We start from the raw sequence: 18,972 nt of genomic DNA, 5'->3' as shown, positions 1-18,972 counted from the left end.
TAATAAAATTTCACTATTAGTTCAACTCTATACTTTCAAACACATAAAGGCAGTAAACCTGTATAGCCTGAGTTGCCGCCGGCGATGACAGACTCTATGGTGGCCAAGATGTCTGCAGAGCTACCATGACGCTTGGCATTAGGCTTTCGTTTCCGCGGCTGGATCTGCTGCTCCATAGTGAGAGATCGGATCTGGTACATACCATTCTCAGATAGTCTCACTCCATCCATCATGTAAAAGTCACCTTCATTGCTCTTTGTGAACTCTGCAACAATCATAGGTACGCTCTAATAAACTTAAATAATGTTAATAATTTGAAGCATAAAATATCTGAATATGAATATGTAAACAATTATGCATTTTAGGTGTTTACTAAAAGTATAGATTAGTATAGATAAAAGAAATGAGGAGGTGTAATATAATGTTTCATGGTACATCAAGTTTCATTTTAATGCTACAGCTATTTATCAAACTGAACTAAATGCAATTGCGACCTTAGGGATAACATTTGCCATTTCTACCTAAAAACCTCAAGAAACCAAGCGATGATATTCTCTGCCCCTGTCAGAGAACAACATTACAATAAAATCCTGTTTCAGTTTGATGATAAATGATATTCAAGAGAGAGATCAAGTTGTGAGTTTTATTTGACTTTTACTCAAAACACATAAGACAAGTTGTTTGATTATATAATATGGATTTCTTTGTATGTTGTCAGTAAACATTTTCATCAAGTGTTCTGAACACTCACATTCTTTGGACTCAACTCGACCTTGAACTCTGTCGATCTAACGCTACTCCCAACGAGGCAAACATCTGGGAAATAAACGAACCTTTTCCTAAACTGAATGTAGAAGCTGTAAGTACGGTCCAAGATTTGCCTACTGGGACAAGAGAGAAAACTCTGCACTTAGCTGGAGGCACCTATACTACCTACTCATTCCGTAAACAAGATTACCAGCAAAAGCCAAAGAATTAATTCTCTGGTACTCAATCTGAAACCCCATATCTCTAGGCACAGCTCTCAATAATATATCAACATCAAGGCAAAAAAGAATCAACAACAATGAAACACTAAGTTTTACACCATGGTCATCACAATAAACTTGTAATCTTTTGTCTACCACTTCAAACATTGTTGGTATCTACTCATAGAAAGTCTTGAGCAAATGGTAGAGAACTTCTTAAAATAACTACTTCTAATTTCTAAACTCGTTGGTAGTTGGTCAAAATGTAAATGTAACATTATTTGAAGTCATCTTTATGCCCGTATCCACCCAAGCAATTTTGTAAAATTTAATTTATAAAAGTTGTTGGACTGAATATATATCATCTCAAAGCTTTGCTGCAAGTGGCTAATATTTCAATTTCAGCACAGATGTCAAAAAAATATAAAGTACATGAAATAGTTCAACAATATGTAAGAATGTTCAAGTCTGTCAATTTGGATTTTAGAAAAATTAACTTGAGACTCCATAAAGAACATAAACCTTACCAGGGCTATTAGATCTAGTAGGAGTGGATGAAGATCTATTCAGTGGACCAGCCAGTAAGTGTGGCAGTTTAACATCTTTTGGACGACACATCATACAACGGTAACCATCCTCTGCACACATCTCAGCCTCTTCCTCAGTCTGAATGTTGTCGCACATACAATGGATCCACCTGCAAAGACAATCTAATATAACTATACAGCTTTTGAGCAAAGTTTAAGTAAACCAGACATTAGGAATCTATTGTTGCACAAGAGAATAATAAATACAAAATTAATTACACAAACAGATGCAATCAGTGTTAGCAATTAATTGGCGTCACAAAATTGATTACTTTCTTCCTTAGAAAACTAGGCACTTTCTAAATTCAACCTACAATTACAAAATAAATTACTTTTTCTAGATTATTGTGCCCCATATATTATTAAAAATTTTGATAATGACTTTTAGCTCCAATTACACCTAATTTTTCATATTTAATTTACATACTCTATATTCACATGCCTTTAGTTAGAGGTTTCTTAAAGGTTATAAAAATATGATTGATAATTTGAAACAAATACCACATCAGGAAGAAAAATGGATATCTTAAGTAGAAAATATAATACATTTTACTGTATTTGTGTGTTTTTGATTTAAATTCTTTAAACATTTATTTTGTTAAGATTTTACTAATTATATTACTTTGTAATTATCATCGTGGAAGAGTATCTGATTATAACTCATTAATAAATTTAATAAATAAAAAAAGACACTATTTCACAAACTTCTTATGAGACTACAATTATTATTAGAAAATGAAAAATGTACAATTGCAAAAATTAGTGTTTATTATTAGAATGTTAACATTTCTATTGCCCAGTGATAAGAATTTTGATGGAAACTTAGGAAATACAATTTATATTTTATATAATTCGTCAATACAGTTTGACCAAAAAAATCAGCTACAAACAATCCACAGCATCATGTATATCAATAGATTGAGCACACTGAACAGCTTATAATACAGGAATTCTGATTTACCTTTCACATTGAATACACTTTATAATTAATTCTCCATCTACATATGCTTGGTTACAAGAAGGACAGTTGTTTCTTGAGCCACATGGTCCACACTCTGTGTAGTTCTTGAGCCAAGAACAATTAACTCCTGGTTCGCTGGCTCCACAAGTTAGGCACTGAGCACACCTGTAACAACCCCAAGAACCTGTGTCACTTGCTGTCTTAGTAGTTTCAAGATAATTTTCTTGTTCAATTTTTCTTGTGGATATTGTCCAAGAAACTTAAAGGAGGATGGGAATTGACAAGATCTATTTAATAGTGGGAAAAGGGGGAAAACAAGTTAATTGCAGCAGACCTGAAACAATAAACATTCCAATTATATCGTACTTAATTCCCTGTCGATTTCTTTCTTTTTTTCAATTCATTATTATGTTTTATGTTTCTGCTGTAGCATTTAAATTTTATGATGTGTAATTGTAGTATTAAGTACTAGTTCTTCTGTAAATATATCCAAACTGTTTTGAATTGAAACATTCGGTCATGTGCATGGGTTCCCAGGATCTCGCAGAATGATCCAAAATAAAAGGATGGCCCTAGACCATTTCTTTTACAGTGAATGGTTTTTCACATTTTGGTGCAGAAAATAAATAAACGTGTTATTTACTAAAAAACTATAAACATCAATTAGTATTCAGTGTTAAGAGGCCAAAGATTGACACTAAAAAACTCACATCATATCCAAAGTCAGGTCAAAATAAGTTTGTTCTTGCGAAGACAATATTCAAATTATAGATGGTTAAGTGATTTGTTCAGCATGCACATCTGATACAGTACAAAATATTAACCCAGATGGTGGAACAACTGAGTGACATATATTTTACCATTTGCATTTCCAAGTTTCCCTAGGCACATAGGTGAGAGGTGGGTTCATACAGTAGATATGGTAAGAGATGTCGCAGTCGTCACACAACAGGAGTCTGGCTTCATCATTCCTCTGGCCGCAACCTTCACACACAGTGCAGTCCAGACAGCGCCATCCCTTCTGGAGTATTACTTTGGTCACCTATAAGAAGAGGGAACTTGTCATTTAACAGTATTATGTTTGAAAGAAGCTGATGCTTCAATCACATTCCATAGATTATCTAAGCCATATAACAATCATATTGTAATGTCTTTACAGTGTTATACATTATTTCCATAAGAAGAAAACAAATATTATTGTTATTGTTGTTGTTGTGTTATTTGTTTTTTGTAAGAAGTATAAACAAATATAATACATCCTAACATTGTAAATGGCTTTACCTGTTTTTAATTTGTATGAGAATTTTTAATTTTGGAATTGTACTTTATTTAAACTAAGTATTATCTTTTCTTACAGTTCTTATGATATAAGAACCAACTGAATTAGTTGCTGCATAATATTGTATACACTGAATTTTGAAAATATGTTCATTATAATAATCTAAAAATATCCTATATATGCTATATAATGTCTCTTTTTTTTGTAAAGTAAATATTTAGACGAATTGTATGAGCAGTAAATTTTATTAGTTACCTAGCTAGAACAAAACCGTTTCATCTTGCTATATAACTTCCAACCTCGTTTGAAACTGTAGAGATCACTTATTTTAAAGGGAATCAAGTTTACTAGCCCAGCACAGATTTCTAATGTGAGATGTTATAATATAAGTAAACTCTAAGCCAAAACCTACCTTTACAGAAGCACAATACGGGTGGTAACACTGTCCACACTGGACGCAAGCAATGAGGCAGCCCTCCTGGTCAGTCCCTAGGGCGCCACACATAACACACATGTCCTGAGTCAGCACGAATTTGTCTTTGGCTGAGCACAAAACCAGTTTGTTCTCACTGGTGTCATCATCTTGGTTCTTGTCTTTGGTAGCATCCGCCTGTGGTTTCTAGAGAGAAATAATGTTTCAATTCAGGACTGAACAGTTCAACTTTTTCAAGTATTGTAGTAAGAAATTACTTTATTTTAATTAATAAAGTGGTACTTAGACATCAGTAAATAAATAATGAGAATAAACAAGTAATCATAGTCATTATTTTAAAACGAAAATTAACAAATTTTAAAAGAAATGAATTAAAAACATACCTGCAAACCCAGACCTGGTACTCCAAAAATACCTCTCATTTTGGCTTTAGGCATTCTTTTTCGCCCAAATTCATTAAAACGTTGTTGCTTCTTTTGGTAATTCATCATAAGGGCAGAAGTTATTCCAGACATCTTGCCAAATTTGCCAGGACGACCAGGTCCTGGGTAACCAAGACCCAGCTTCTTCTTTGCAATTTTGCTAGCACAGAACGGTTTTCCTTTGCCCATTCCATAACCCTCCTGTGAACAAACAACATGTATAAAAGAAGCATGGGTGAATTTTTATTTAAAAGCATTTCTTTTTATATGTTAGCTACTTATAGAAATCATACATTTTCATGGAAATTAGCAAGATAATTGAGTAAAACCATTAAGGCTATAAGAATAATTTGCAAAATGAGTTGATTTGAAATTTTCCACTTGAATTTTTTTTCTGTCTATTACTGTCTTTCAATGGAAACGTTTAACACCATTACACCAGGAAGCTTATTAACCTAAAAAAACTATATGATTATTTATACAGCACAAATAATAATAACTAAATAATCATAAAGGTATATGAACATGACTTTATTATTATTTCAACTAATATTTCAAATAAAAATTGTTTAGTTTATATGTGTTTTAGTTATAGCATCTTTAAATTAAAATCTTGGTCTAACAATACCTACTACCAATAGATTTTTTTGACTACTGATACATTTGCAGACTTAGGGATTTATCTGGGTATATTTAACCCTCTGCAATCCAGACAAAAATGCTGGTGGAGCCAAAAATGTGCTTTTAAGTCACACGTCATAATCACCTGGTGTGATTTAAGAAAACCCATAACTTGCATTCCAAAACGGGTAAAAATCTTCAAAAATGAGGATATGTATATGAATATTTGAATGAAGAACTGAATCTGGACTTCATTTCAAATAATGAAAATCTATTGAGTTATATGGAAAGAGCACCACTTACCTTTTCACAATCAAAGTCAAATTCATCCAGAACTAAAGATTCTTGGGACGCACTCATACTAGAATCCATACAGAAATCATCAATGCCTGAAAGACAAAAGTCCATTAAAAAAATGTAAATGTATCAAATAACACCAATTTAAAACACACATTTATTGCATAAAACCTTCACAAGATGAAAAACTTCACTATGGTTAGCTCTAATGCTAAGCAGTAGAATATGTGATGAAGACATTACAAACTGATTAGTTAGATTAGATAATACAAACATTTCAATCCCGTTAAATTCAGTAGGGAAACAGCACACATAAAAACAACTTTTTATGAAACAGTTTTGTATTAGTTTTTAACCAAATAAACTTTATGCAGGATGGATGTGAGCTATTAGAATACAATCGGTTGGGTTGGCTCAGAGTTAGGTTATAAATCTGATAACAGAAAGGTTATGGGTTCGGTTTGCTTCTGGACAAATATCTTGGTACTTTGCTTCTCCCGATTTATCGATCATTACAAGAAATGTTAGGCAAATGGGTGAAAGTAAAGAATTGGACTTACAGCAATAACATGTTAATTGAAGTTTGTACCTTGTAAGTAACACAGTCATATTTCACATAACATGTTCACAACCTATAAAAACTTGCCACAGAATTATACAAAATTCTAAAATAGTAGAAGTGTCTGCAGTCAGTACATCTAACTAGGATACGTTACATACTTTAATATGGGGACAAATGGGTCTCTTACATAAAAGATATACTTTGGAGACCAATAACTTCCTATTGTATACCTTGACAATGTCACCTGCTCTTCCAGCTGTGCCGGATTAAAAGAGTGTTTATTACGTAAATTGTGTCAGTAAATAATTTTGATTCTGAAGATATATTGTGACTATGCAGAACTTTATAGATAGTTAGACCTATATAACAAGAGTCAAATTCCATCTACCTTTTAAAACAGTGCTTGTTTAGAGAAGATAAGTTTTCATCTATGAGAACACCACTATTCCGCCCAATAAGCTTTTCCTAAATCCCACTGACACAAGTCCCATCAAAACTTATAGATTAGTTTTACGATTAAAACTTCTAAAGTTTTGTTGAGGTTCAGAGGGACGTGGTTGATTTCAGCTCACCCTACAGCAGAATCCAATGGCTGATTGCACTCTGGCAATTGGTAGATTTCAATATAACATAACAGTTCAAAGCATTCTTTTTTTTAATGCAAAGCATTTTTTTAATGCATTTTTAAATTTATTATTTTTTATGTTTATTCAAGATGTAACAATAGTTCCCTAGGGCTCTATTTGGAAACTTCCAATTTTTGATCCGACATATATTACTAACCTAAATAAGTAGGTAAAAATATTCTAGTTAAGTACAATAGTAAAATATATGAATATTTAATAACATGTTTTGAAAGTAAAAAATATATTATATTGATATTTACATGTATGTATAAACACTGTATTAATGTTGTATTGCCTGTCACTACTGAGTTAGCCAATTAAGATTATTTTAAACTAGAGAAGTAGGATAGACCAATGGCCACCCTCAGCTGTCCGCTCAATAAACTTAAAGCTATCCAGCTGGAAAAGTAACATTTCATCCAATTTATAAAACTGTACTTAGATCAAATAATTTGATCAATCTGACAAAAATAATACTCACTGTCCTTGCGTTTCTTAGGTTCATTTTTACAATTGAGACAGATATACTGATATTCTGGACTTGCTTCTTTACGTTGTTGGTATGTCACTAAATCTGCATCAGGATCACAGGTGCCATGCACAAACCTGCAAGATAACAATCACTGTGTACTACACTTCTTCATCTTAAAGACTGCAAAGTATTGTTACACTTAAAGACTGCAAAGTATTGTTACATGAAAACTGACTTTGAAATATAAAAGATGTGGGGAAAAAATAGGTTGGATAATAATTTACAGACTGTACACAGTGAAGGTATACATTTTGAAAAATATACAACTAATGAAAGATATATAAAACATATAACAAATTTCACTTATTTTCTGTCAGGTGGTCTTTTTGAAATAGTTTTTTTCTTGGAACGTACTAGCTAACTAAAGATTTAACTTAGAGCATTAAGTGAATACATAACTGTGATGGGTTTAAAAATGGTGACTATTTAGATAAATTGAAGTAAAATTTTAGGGAAGCAACAGTCAACAAAAATTAACTGGTTAGTGACATAGACCAAACAAAGGCAACGATTTTGGTTCCTCATTTGTAGCTATCTTATGACAATAACTGAACAACATAATGTATGGTTTTGTTTAGTCCTCATCTAGGACAAAAATTTAAATTTACATGAAATTGAACAGTTTTCGTTGCAACAGAATATGAAGGAGATTTAATTAAAATTCTATGAAGTATTATTTATCATCAACAATAATGCTGCAAAATCTTTCATATGTGTTATGTGTTGGTATAAGAATAAAATAATTTCTAAAAACATTAAACATTTATTACAGTATTTGAAATGTACATATCTATCTACACCATATGATCCCTTACACTGATAACACAATACAGCAATTTTAATTATATTGTGACCCAAAATAAAAGTTTAATCTCCATATAACTTTAGAACAAGATATTTCTTAGATGCTTTGAAATAATCCTCAGGGGAATAACTTCTATTGAACTCAGGGAGTCGAAATGAATGTATCCACACAAAAATTTGAATTGTCACATATTACACTAAATTGGGAATGTGTATAAAAATATAAAATTTAGCACATGTTTCCTTAATGTAGGGTCAACTACTGTACTTACTTCTTGCATTTGTTGCATTGTACCATTTCCCTGTAAGCAGCTGCTCGGTAGGCCCGCCTACAAAGGGGACAACTGAACCCTTTGTTGCGTTGTTGGTAACACGAATCACATACAGTGTAGTGGGCATGCCATCGCGAGCTCTGCCCTGCACCAGGCGTACGCGAGCCACAGTCACTGCACACGCGACAACACTGCAAGAGAAAGCAAAGAGCAATTTAATCTCAATTTTAATGATATAATTTTCCTTTCCCCGCTTGTATTCTTCACCACATTAAATATTAAAATCAACACTGACCTTGCACTTCCAGCCGTACTTAGGTATGGTCGCTACTATAGGTCTCAAACAGTGGGGATGATATGCCTTATCACACGTCTCACACAGCATCACCTTGGTGTCTTCTGGCTGTCGACAAATCTGACATATTCGACAATCCTGGCACTGCCATCCTGCTCTCACTCCTGCCAATCACATGTTCACATTTATAGTCTTTACACACACATTAACATAAACATCTTTATTCATTTTTTACACATGAATGGTGTCATGATTGCGTCTAAAATATGTACCAATACTGTATTCATAACAATGTATTCATACTGTACATACGTACACACACAAACACTAGAGCTAAAATGTTTTAAATTAGTGATTGTAAGATAATTAATAATGTTAAAAAGTTGTCAACATCTACCACACATACATTTTTTTCAGTAATAAAAACTCAAATTGAATTAGCTGCTGCTAATAGGCATGTTTGCATCACTGCTTATCTCTAAATTGAGAGATTGAACATTTTGAAGAGCAGACAATAAATAAATTAAAGGGCTTAGTGGTTCTAGAAAAGGAATAATGAGAATCATAGCACATTTAGAGATGCAGATTCTGTAAAAACACTTTTTTAACAAGATAAATTGCACAAGTTTACATACTTTTGCATAAATAAAGAATTTTATAAACTAATAATTACCAAAAACTAATAGGCACATTTATAATATTAGTTTAATCAAGAATGTGATCAACAAAATCATAACTTTTATGACAAGAAAACACATTAAAGTGAGATGTTTCCATAATTTACCAAAACTATATACTAGAAGCAGAACTGATAAAATAAAAATGAGTAAAAGAATATTTAATTAAGTTGTCTCAGTACTTGTTTCAGGAATCTTTAAACATGAATAATTAGGTTAAATAAGGGATTATCATTAACTGTTACAATGAACAAGATATAAGTTACAATACCACAGTGAAGAGTGCTTCAGCAAACTAAATATTACCACTGTGTAAAATGGATTTACTTTAATATTAGCACTTTATTTTTAATGAAATGGTGCTATTATTTTTATTTAATGCAATAACGTTGTATGACTATTAGTGCAAGGGCCTCATTTTGTATATCTCAAATACTGTTGGAGAGATAATGTTCTTAAATACAGAAGAAAGCACATGGCTTATTTACACAAAGCAGGATAATGTTTTTTTTTTTTTAATAATTCCCATGAAAATGTGATCCATGAAATCTGTGCAATGACTATTTACATAGAATTTGAATTATCTATTTATAAGACTCATGAATAATGTTTATTTAAGAGGTAACAGTGATAGTTTTTGTGACAGTATTTATAACTTAACAGTAAATGTATACCCCAAGAGAAACAAATCTTCTCAAAACATGAGTGCAACTTACCTGGTGGTAATGCCAAACCCACACAACCCCCATGGTAATGGTTTCCGCACATGGAGCACATAGTCAAGTTCCTTACATCTCCGAGAGAAAAACAACTCATGCACGTTACATCTCCTAGCCCAGCTGGAACAGAATTCAATTATCCTAATTTATTTACAATTGAGGGGTAAAAAATCCAAATTTTATCAATTATACACAAAATGTAAGATTATTGTGATAAAACAGGTTAAAAACTCCAGGTCAAAAACATGAGAGTTTTGATAGGATGAGAAGAACATTCTTACCTTTACTAGATTGGTAAAATAAGAATGTCTTCTTAATAGAGACATTAAAATGGGATATTTCAATTTTTTTAGGGGAGGAGGTATTGGAATCTCTCTGTGGATGATAAAGTATCCCGTGGGATGTGAAATTATCACTTTCATAAAATTAATTATATAAGCTGTGAATGAATGCGCTGTGATGATCTATGATATACTGATATACCAAAACATTGATTATTGAGATATGCAATTGTCCGGCTGGTCAATAATCTGGATTTCCACCAGAAAAATAAATATAAAGCATATAATATGAGTATATACATATATATAATTATTGCCTTCCAGTCAATTCAATGATACGTTAACTATAAATGGACACACAGTAAAGTGTTCTGCATTAAGCATATGGTGAGGATGGTGAAAAGTAGATACACATGCAGTTAATGGAAGGAAGTGAAACAAAATGTCGTATTACACTGTCTTGTTTTGCAGTTAATGTTTAAATAAATCACAACAATCTCAGAAAACTATAGTTAAATGTGTAATTTCAATGTCAAAAAGGAAAGACAGCAATTCAATGTTGCAATCAAAATTAAATTACCAAGAATATTTGTACATTTCTAAGTAACGATTGTATGTAAGACTGTTTTCTACAATTATTATTTGCTACCATAATAGATAGTCAACAACTTACGCATTAGTGAAACTTGGTCCAAATGTAAATTACAAACGAGACTGTAACTTTTGGAATCCTGAAAGGCACCCGAAGCTGCTGCACAAGGATGGTGCAGAGAACGTTGACAGTTGTTGAATGTGCATGCAACACTCGCTCCTAGCCGCCCGCAGTAAGAGCACTTACGCATACACGCAGACACAACAATCTACAACAATACATATTTCAGTTATCAGTTTTACTTTCTTTTCTTGAGAGACAGTTCATTTTTTATTATTAGTGAAATGTCGCTTTCACTTTATTCAACTTTCTGCATTAAATATTTAGTAATTACTGAAAGTCACCCACTTCATTGCTCATCATGAACACTCATGCAGCTCTCTTAAGTTCTAACTTATTTCGGTTGCATCCCATCACTCTTATTGTTGCCCCCACAAACTTGACTGATATCACAATAAATTTCACTTATTTACAAGCCATCAGCAAATTTGTTTCAAAAAGACAAATCATAACACATAATTCATAATTGGTGAAATATTTTTCCAGCTGATGTATTTAAAATACTCAAAAATAAACAAACACAGTCAAATATTTTCATAATAGGATCAATGGCCTCCCAACAAATTGGCTGAATTTCCAAAGGCTGGGACATTTTATTCCGAAAAAAAAATTAATTTTAGATTTGGTACTATTATTTTTTATGACTCAACAATGTAAAGATTGATGGAATTGAATTCTCCAAAAATTTCAACAAATAAACTGTGTGACTACACCATAATAGCTTTTATATGATCAGACATTCAGCATTGCGATTAAGACAGAATATCCAGCAAATTCCAAGTGGAGGTTTCAGGAAATATACTTTCTACATATCAGTAACATCAGATTTCATAATTATTGTAAATTATGATGAAATACTGTCTTCTGTAGTCTAGCCTACCTTGGAGATAATTTTAGAACTACTCACCTGTCCGATTGTCTGGAAATCAGCATCAGTAGGGCGACTGACACCAAGACTCCAAAGGGCACAATTCTCGTGGATATAAACATGCCCTGAAACAGGATAGATAAATCCGACATTACAATAATAACTAGCAGTTTCAATTCAGTACGTACAAAATTCTACTTGTTCTGAACAATTCTTTTTATAAGTTCTTTGTATAAAGCAGTCTTTGGATAAAAATTTTAACCACAATAAATTGGTTGAAATCAATTTAAGACATAAATCACATGAGATGTTATTGATTTCAAAATAAATAACATAGTTGGCAGTTTAACAGCTATTCAAACTTTAACCTTTTGAGTGCCAAACGTTTATTGACAAGAGGCATTGCCAAGCACTCTTTTGGTATTTGTTTAGTGTTCCACGAAATAATTAACATTTTAAAAATAAGCACAATGCAATGATTTTGGTTTTATTGTGTAGGGGAAAAGCACACTATAATTTATAATATTTATTTGACTCATAGTTATTAAAACTTAAAAAACTTTGAAATACAAATATTGTAGTTTTACCATTTTAATTTATTTCCATGCACCTTTATGATTGTTCCCTATATAAATAGAAACAAATATACCAATTTTCAAAAGTATCTGCACAACAGAGTTTTTTTTATGTCTAGTACAAAATGTTGAAAATTTTTGTAACAAATGTTACAAAATACATATGTTTTAGTCAGCCCTCTCCACTTTCCAGAATTACTTGGGAGCCAACTAAATCAGCTTTTGGCATTCGAAGGGTTAAAATTATACCGATGCAAAAAACAGTTCAACGCCCTTTCCTTGGTACTGTAAAACATAATTACACAGTAATTGCACTGCCAACTCCAATGTTTTGTGCACCAGACAGAATTAGAACCTACTTATCGAACAGCTCTCGTACATGTAAGAGGTCATTCAACTGGTTCTTCACAGTAAAACAACATAATTATGATACCTGGTAAAGACAGAAAACAACTATTTTGAGAAAAATCTCACCTTGTAAATATACACAAGAACCCACAGCAACCGAAAATATTAAACATAACAATTAAGGAATATATTTTAAAATTATTAATATTGATAGAACTTGTACCGAATGGACCAAACACATGGGGTTGGATATCACTGAGGTCATAGTAATAAATACTTGATGCAAAGTTTACTTATAAGTTTAATTGTGGCAATTAAAACCTACAAGCACCACTTCTAGATGTTAAAATAAAATAATGTCTTGCCACGTTGGTGCCAAAATAGATTAATAATGAACTTAATTGATATCTTGGGGGGTGGGCCTAATGCTTCCAATGTTCTTTGGAATTTTGCCTACGAACTTAATAATTTACTAAAACTTTAAAATTGACTTCCCTTCACGTTGATGTAGACACATACGCGCAGCGTCAGCATCTTGGCTCGACATTGCAGTTGTGGTCAGAAAAAGTGAAGATTAGTAGACTAGAAGTCTAAAACATGAATACTGGAAGTACTAGAAGTTGTACTCATAGTTAGAGAGCACTTGTAAACTCGCGGACTAGGCGTACAAGGTGTTGCTTGGCAGCAAGATGTTCAGCTACCAAGTTCGAGAGAGAAAAGATTATTACGAGTGCCAATTAGGTTATTAATCCACCAATAATTTTGTTATAAGAACATCAGATTAAACTTATGCTAACCAGTAACGAATAACAGGGTTGCGAAAATATGTATTATATAAAATAAAACTAAATAACAGTACAAACTTTATATGTTAAATAATTACATAACCGTGTTAAATCTAATTACCTTTGAACAACGGTATGAGTACATTTGTTAAACATTAACAATTTACATTTGTTATTTACTTGATACAAGAATTTGTCGATAAACACAATTAACTTTTCTGAGTATCTCCTACAAAATTCGAAATAGACAGTCTCTCTATATCAACTTTGCCTTATTAATTATTGTTTATGAATGTGTAATACATACTTATAACTGTTTGACTGTTTGAAAAGTTTGTTCACCTTTTAGGAGTATATAAAATTTAAGAAACCAATTGAAACTTACATTGACTGACTGCGTTTTCAAACAAATTGACTAAATCTGGTTCCTCTGTGTAACCCACAATACTCAGCTCATCAAGAGGTTCCTGCCCACTCAGCACCACGTTTCTGGAAAACAAAACATAGAACATTACTGTTCAGTCATTTTTTAAGCCATTTTCAAAATCAATGTTGAATTTCAGTTTTAGGATTATCAGGGACATACACTATTGTTGTTATACATGTTTCACTGACAAACAACTCAACCTAAGTTCTTAGGATTACGCAGCCAGTGTCATAATTGACATCTAAGTTATACGGTTCACACCACATCGACACACTGCTTACACAATTACATTCTTCAAATATTTCAGCCTCACTGTGGATAGAAACCAAAACTGCTGACTAAAGACGGTTCTTTACACTGAGGTCAAAATATTTCAATAATGTAATTGTGTCGGCACAGTTTTGACACACTGTGAACTGGAAAACTCAAGATGTTAAATAATTTACTTAGCAATGATAGAATATTCTGAGATAACACTAAAATATAAAAATGTATGAATGAAAGTTTTATTTCTAAAATACAATATTCACATTATTATAATCTTCATCAAAATGTATTTTGAAAACGATTTAAAATTAAGGGAAGTAATTTTTAAGTAAGCATCATAAAGAAAAGCATTTAAGCTTTTAATAATTACAAACTTGTTAATACTTATATCTCCTGTTATTATTTATTTTGATTAGATTCACTTTATTGTTATTTTATTATTTGTTGCATTGTTATCTATTTATTTGTTGTATTGTTGTCTATTTATTGTTGTTTATTTATTTGTTGCATTGTTATCTATCTACTGTTACTTATCTATTTGTTTATAGTTCAATATCTATTGTTTTGTTTATAGTTCAATATCTATTGTTATGTGTTTATTTGTTGTTTAGTAAACTATTTATTGTTATTTGTTTACTATTTCATTTATATTGTATGTAATTTTTTTTGTGTGTGTTATATATATGCCTTTCTGATTAGCAGGTGCCTTTCCTTGCTGTTAATGAGGTTGTTCTGAAGTTCCACTCAAAACATTTACAATTTGCTTTTTTTCTGGTTTTCATATTTGAATAGCTCAGATTCCCTGGTCTATTTAAAACCAAATATAAAAAACTGCCATAGTGTGTTCAGTGCCATGTTGACAAAATACAGACACTGGCTATATATGAGATATAAATTAATGTTTTCAGATTTTCGCTGGTTCTAGAACAAGATCTGTCTATTCCCTTTAGATTCTAGATTTATCTATGGTTTTACTGTTCAGGTGGTCACCTTGGGTTTTCTATGTTAACCCATCAGTAAGACACAAATTAAACTTAAAACATCATGATACGTTAGATAATTTTCTAAAACTCATTTCAATTTACTTTTAATACTTTAGGTGTGCTTTTTAAAAGAAATTAAAAGGTTAGCAAAAATTCTTCTTCTTACAGATCTGTTTTATTAGGAAACTCTGTTGTATTTATCACAAAATTTGCTCTTATCTGTATGTATTTTATATACATTTTTAAAGCAAGTGTTTTTTCCACTAATTTAACTATATTTTTAGTATAAAAAATTAAATTAATATAAAATTGAGTTTCCTGCAAAAAATATATGTTGTTTAGTTATTATTTTATTTTATGTAATTTTTTTAAATAACCATTCTTTTTTTATCCTACACCAATAATCATAGAAACTTTATAGATTAACACAAATATGTTATTTTAAAAGTTAGAATACAGCCTTTACATAACCTAAATATGGGCACACTATATTTTAATTAATCAAAGAGGAGAAACTTTTTGAAAGCAACTGATATTTTAGTAATTTTTAAACCACAGTTTCCTTTGTCAAGTCACTTTTTATATTGTTAAATTCTCTAAGTATACAATTTAATTTTTAAGTATCTCTTTTTGGTAATTTTGAATAGTTATTTTCTTGTAAAATACAATATATTTAAAAAAACCATTCAATTTAGGCCAAATAACCATAATTGTATAAAATTACTCCAACTGAAATATGTTACTTTATAGCCTATATTTTAAATAGGTAAAAATGCTTATTAAAGGTTACTGCCCAAATACATGTCAAAATCAAAATCATGTAATTTTTACAAGTCATTCAATTTTAACAAGCAATAGATAAGGCACATCATTAGCAAAACAAAGCTTTAGTGAACAGAATCATAAAAGAACAATTCATACTAAAACACAATCAGTTGAAAACAAAACAGCTGATTAGCTAGTTGATAGAAAAACCAAAGCAATCAATGAATGCAATGATCTAGAAACAGCATGTCATGCTATCTGACAGCAACACTAGCTGGGTTGACAATAACAGTATCTAAACTTAGCCGAGTCAGGCTCATGACTCAACCTCAGTGTGTTTATACCTTGCATCCAGTAATTACTACACAATGGTACTAAACAAACTCTGATCAGGGAAAGGTTTAAGTTTTTTTCCCACTAAATTTTATAAAAAAAGTCCATGTGTCTTTGATAAACCTTCCTTCCTTCCTTTAGTGTGGGTAATACTTCTAAAGTAACTAAAAATTTCAAAATCATGACTGTCAGAAAAGACATTGTCTTTGCAAGACTAAAACTTTGAAAACTTTTGTAACTCATGTAAATTTCATTATCTCATTATCTCATTAATTTTTGATGAATGTACGTTTCTTAAGGAAACCAAAATACAAATCTTTTGATTGTCTACAATTCTTGCTTGTTTAACAAGGTAATACTTCTGAAGTAACTGAAAATTTCAAAATCATGACTGTGAGAAAAGACATTGTCTTTGCAAGACTAAAACTTTGAAAACTTTTGTAACTCATGTAAATTTCATTATCTCATTAATTTTTGATGAATGTACGTTTCTTAAGGAAACCATAATACAAATCTTTTGATTGTCTACAATTCTTGCTTGTTTAACAAGGTAATACTTCTGAAGTAACTGAAAATTTCAAAATCATGACTGTGAGAAAAGACATTGTCTTTGCAAGACTAAAACTTTGAAAACTTTTGTAACTTATGTAAATTTTTGACAAATGTACATTTCTTGAGGAAACCATAATAAAAATCTTTTAATTGATTGTCATTAATTCTTGCTAATAAAATAATTGTACTGAAAGCCAGAATACCAACACACCTGCATTTTGCCCAGTTTTTCTGGCGGCGACACGACAGAGCAGGTGCACGTGGAGATTTGTCAGGTCCCGCTTGCTCCTCCGGCTCAGCTGATGGCGAGATGAAGCCAGGGGAGTCAGAGAGAGGACGCTGGGGCACAAATCCCTCTTGACAGGCCAGCCTCAACATCTCCCCCTGGCCTAACTGAGAGCGTTCGCTCAGGTTGCATAGCACGCAAACTTTACCTGGCCTGCAATACAACAATACTAACTATACTCAGATGGCAAATGATGTATAGTAATTCATTAAATGCGTGACCTACACTAAGTTTTTCTCTCTGTCAATCTTTTTATCTGTTGTATACAGTTTACTCAAAATGGAAGTAGAAAGTGATCAACTTTCTCGGTGGCAAAACTGATCCGCACATGTTACGTATAGGACTCACCAACGCTAGTTTGATCAAAACAAATTTGTTAAAAGTTCAATACTGATTTCTAAATGTGCCTGAAACCTATAGAAGTATGACAAAAGTTGAGAAAGTGATCCCTCTTAAAAAAATAGTCTGTATTGTATCTTATCTTCATTCAAGATTGATGACAAAATTTTACCATTACAGATTTTCACGCAGTATTTACGCCTCCCTTAGTGTATTTAACTCATTTTCTTCTGTACGAAATAAGAAACTCAATTCAGATTTATTTTTTTTCCATTGCATGTTTTTAAATCTTAAGATTCTAAAATCTGATGCTAATTTATGGTAAATAATGCTTTAGAATTATAGATTCTATTAAAATTATGTTGTAATAAATTTGATACTTATATTCTGATTTTCAGTAAACAATAAATTCATTGACACTTCTTAACATTTCAAAATTCATTTACTTTATTTTAGCATAAACAGCCAAATCCATTTAATATGTATTATTTTGCATACATTTTTTCTTCATAAATATAAATTTTAAGAGATTTAATATGTTAGCAGAATATGTAATAATTCATAACAATGTTATTAAAAGTTATAATAAAGTTATTTTAATCTACATATACCTTTTCAGTACTAAAAGTTTTTTATTGATCAAACTTGAAGAACATTTTTATTTTTTATTTATTTACTTTATTTTTTTGTCTTAGTTTGGCAAAGACATATTAAAATATACATTTATTTAATAATTGATTGTAAGTACTTTTGTATAGGTTTCCTGTCCATATATTTTTCAAACAATAGTTAACAAAATAATACAAAATGTTATTCCTTATCAGTAGACACCATATTGCTAAATTTAAATATAAATAAATAATAGTATTTACTAAAAATATATACTATACTTGTGGTCAATAACACAAGGCTACACTTTATATCATAATTAAAATCAAAATAATCGTTTACGATAATCAAATGGCATATAATACATATATGACAAACAAGCATTTGTAAACATTATATTTATTTACAACCACAAAAATAACAACAGATGACTGACTGATACTCCATCAGCCAAGTCAATTCTAATCTGTTTTTAACAAAAAAATATATTATGCAGTAAAAACAATTTAAAAATTGATTCCAACGAGAAAGAAACATTAATGTGGCACTAACGGACCATACAAAAACCGTTAAGAAACACTGGAAAGGTAATCAAAGACCGATACAACTGAGTTTCTCTACGGAGCAGGACAGTGATTCAAAAATGTCTGACCATTACAGCTATGGAGCACAAAATGTTAATCAATGATCCTAGTAGAAAACTAGGATGTATCTCAGGTGACAAAAAACTTTTTTAAGTGAAGAATGAAGGGGAAATTGTAGTTTGATTTGATTTTCATAAACGTAG

The 18,972-nt window shown here is 31.3% G+C and overlaps 1 protein-coding gene across 10 annotated transcripts in view; it reads right to left on the bottom strand.

The window, feature by feature from the left end:
* LOC124368903 (histone-lysine N-methyltransferase 2C-like) overlaps positions 1-18,972 on the bottom strand; it is a 164,358-nt gene that overhangs the window by 117,621 nt on the left and 27,765 nt on the right. For all 10 annotated transcript variants that reach the window (XM_046826421.1, XM_046826420.1, XM_046826425.1 and 7 more), the window contains 15 exons: positions 17,163-17,390; positions 14,010-14,113; positions 11,956-12,041; positions 11,010-11,196; positions 10,053-10,175; positions 8,660-8,823; positions 8,365-8,555; positions 7,238-7,362; positions 5,575-5,660; positions 4,612-4,851; positions 4,208-4,414; positions 3,377-3,558; positions 2,517-2,681; positions 1,496-1,665; positions 59-265 (listed from right to left, as the gene is read on the bottom strand). In XM_046826421.1, coding sequence (XP_046682377.1) covers positions 59-265; positions 1,496-1,665; positions 2,517-2,681; positions 3,377-3,558; positions 4,208-4,414; positions 4,612-4,851; positions 5,575-5,660; positions 7,238-7,362; positions 8,365-8,555; positions 8,660-8,823; positions 10,053-10,175; positions 11,010-11,196; positions 11,956-12,041; positions 14,010-14,113; positions 17,163-17,390 — 2,465 coding nt within the window. The remainder of the gene's footprint in view (positions 1-58; positions 266-1,495; positions 1,666-2,516; positions 2,682-3,376; positions 3,559-4,207; positions 4,415-4,611; positions 4,852-5,574; positions 5,661-7,237; positions 7,363-8,364; positions 8,556-8,659; positions 8,824-10,052; positions 10,176-11,009; positions 11,197-11,955; positions 12,042-14,009; positions 14,114-17,162; positions 17,391-18,972) is intronic.

This window comes from Homalodisca vitripennis, chromosome X, assembly GCF_021130785.1.
Source record: "Homalodisca vitripennis isolate AUS2020 chromosome X, UT_GWSS_2.1, whole genome shotgun sequence".
Taxonomy (NCBI): Eukaryota; Metazoa; Arthropoda; class Insecta; order Hemiptera; family Cicadellidae; genus Homalodisca; species Homalodisca vitripennis.
The sequence above is the reverse complement of the archived record's forward strand: the minus strand, read 5'-3'. Positions and strand labels throughout refer to the sequence as shown.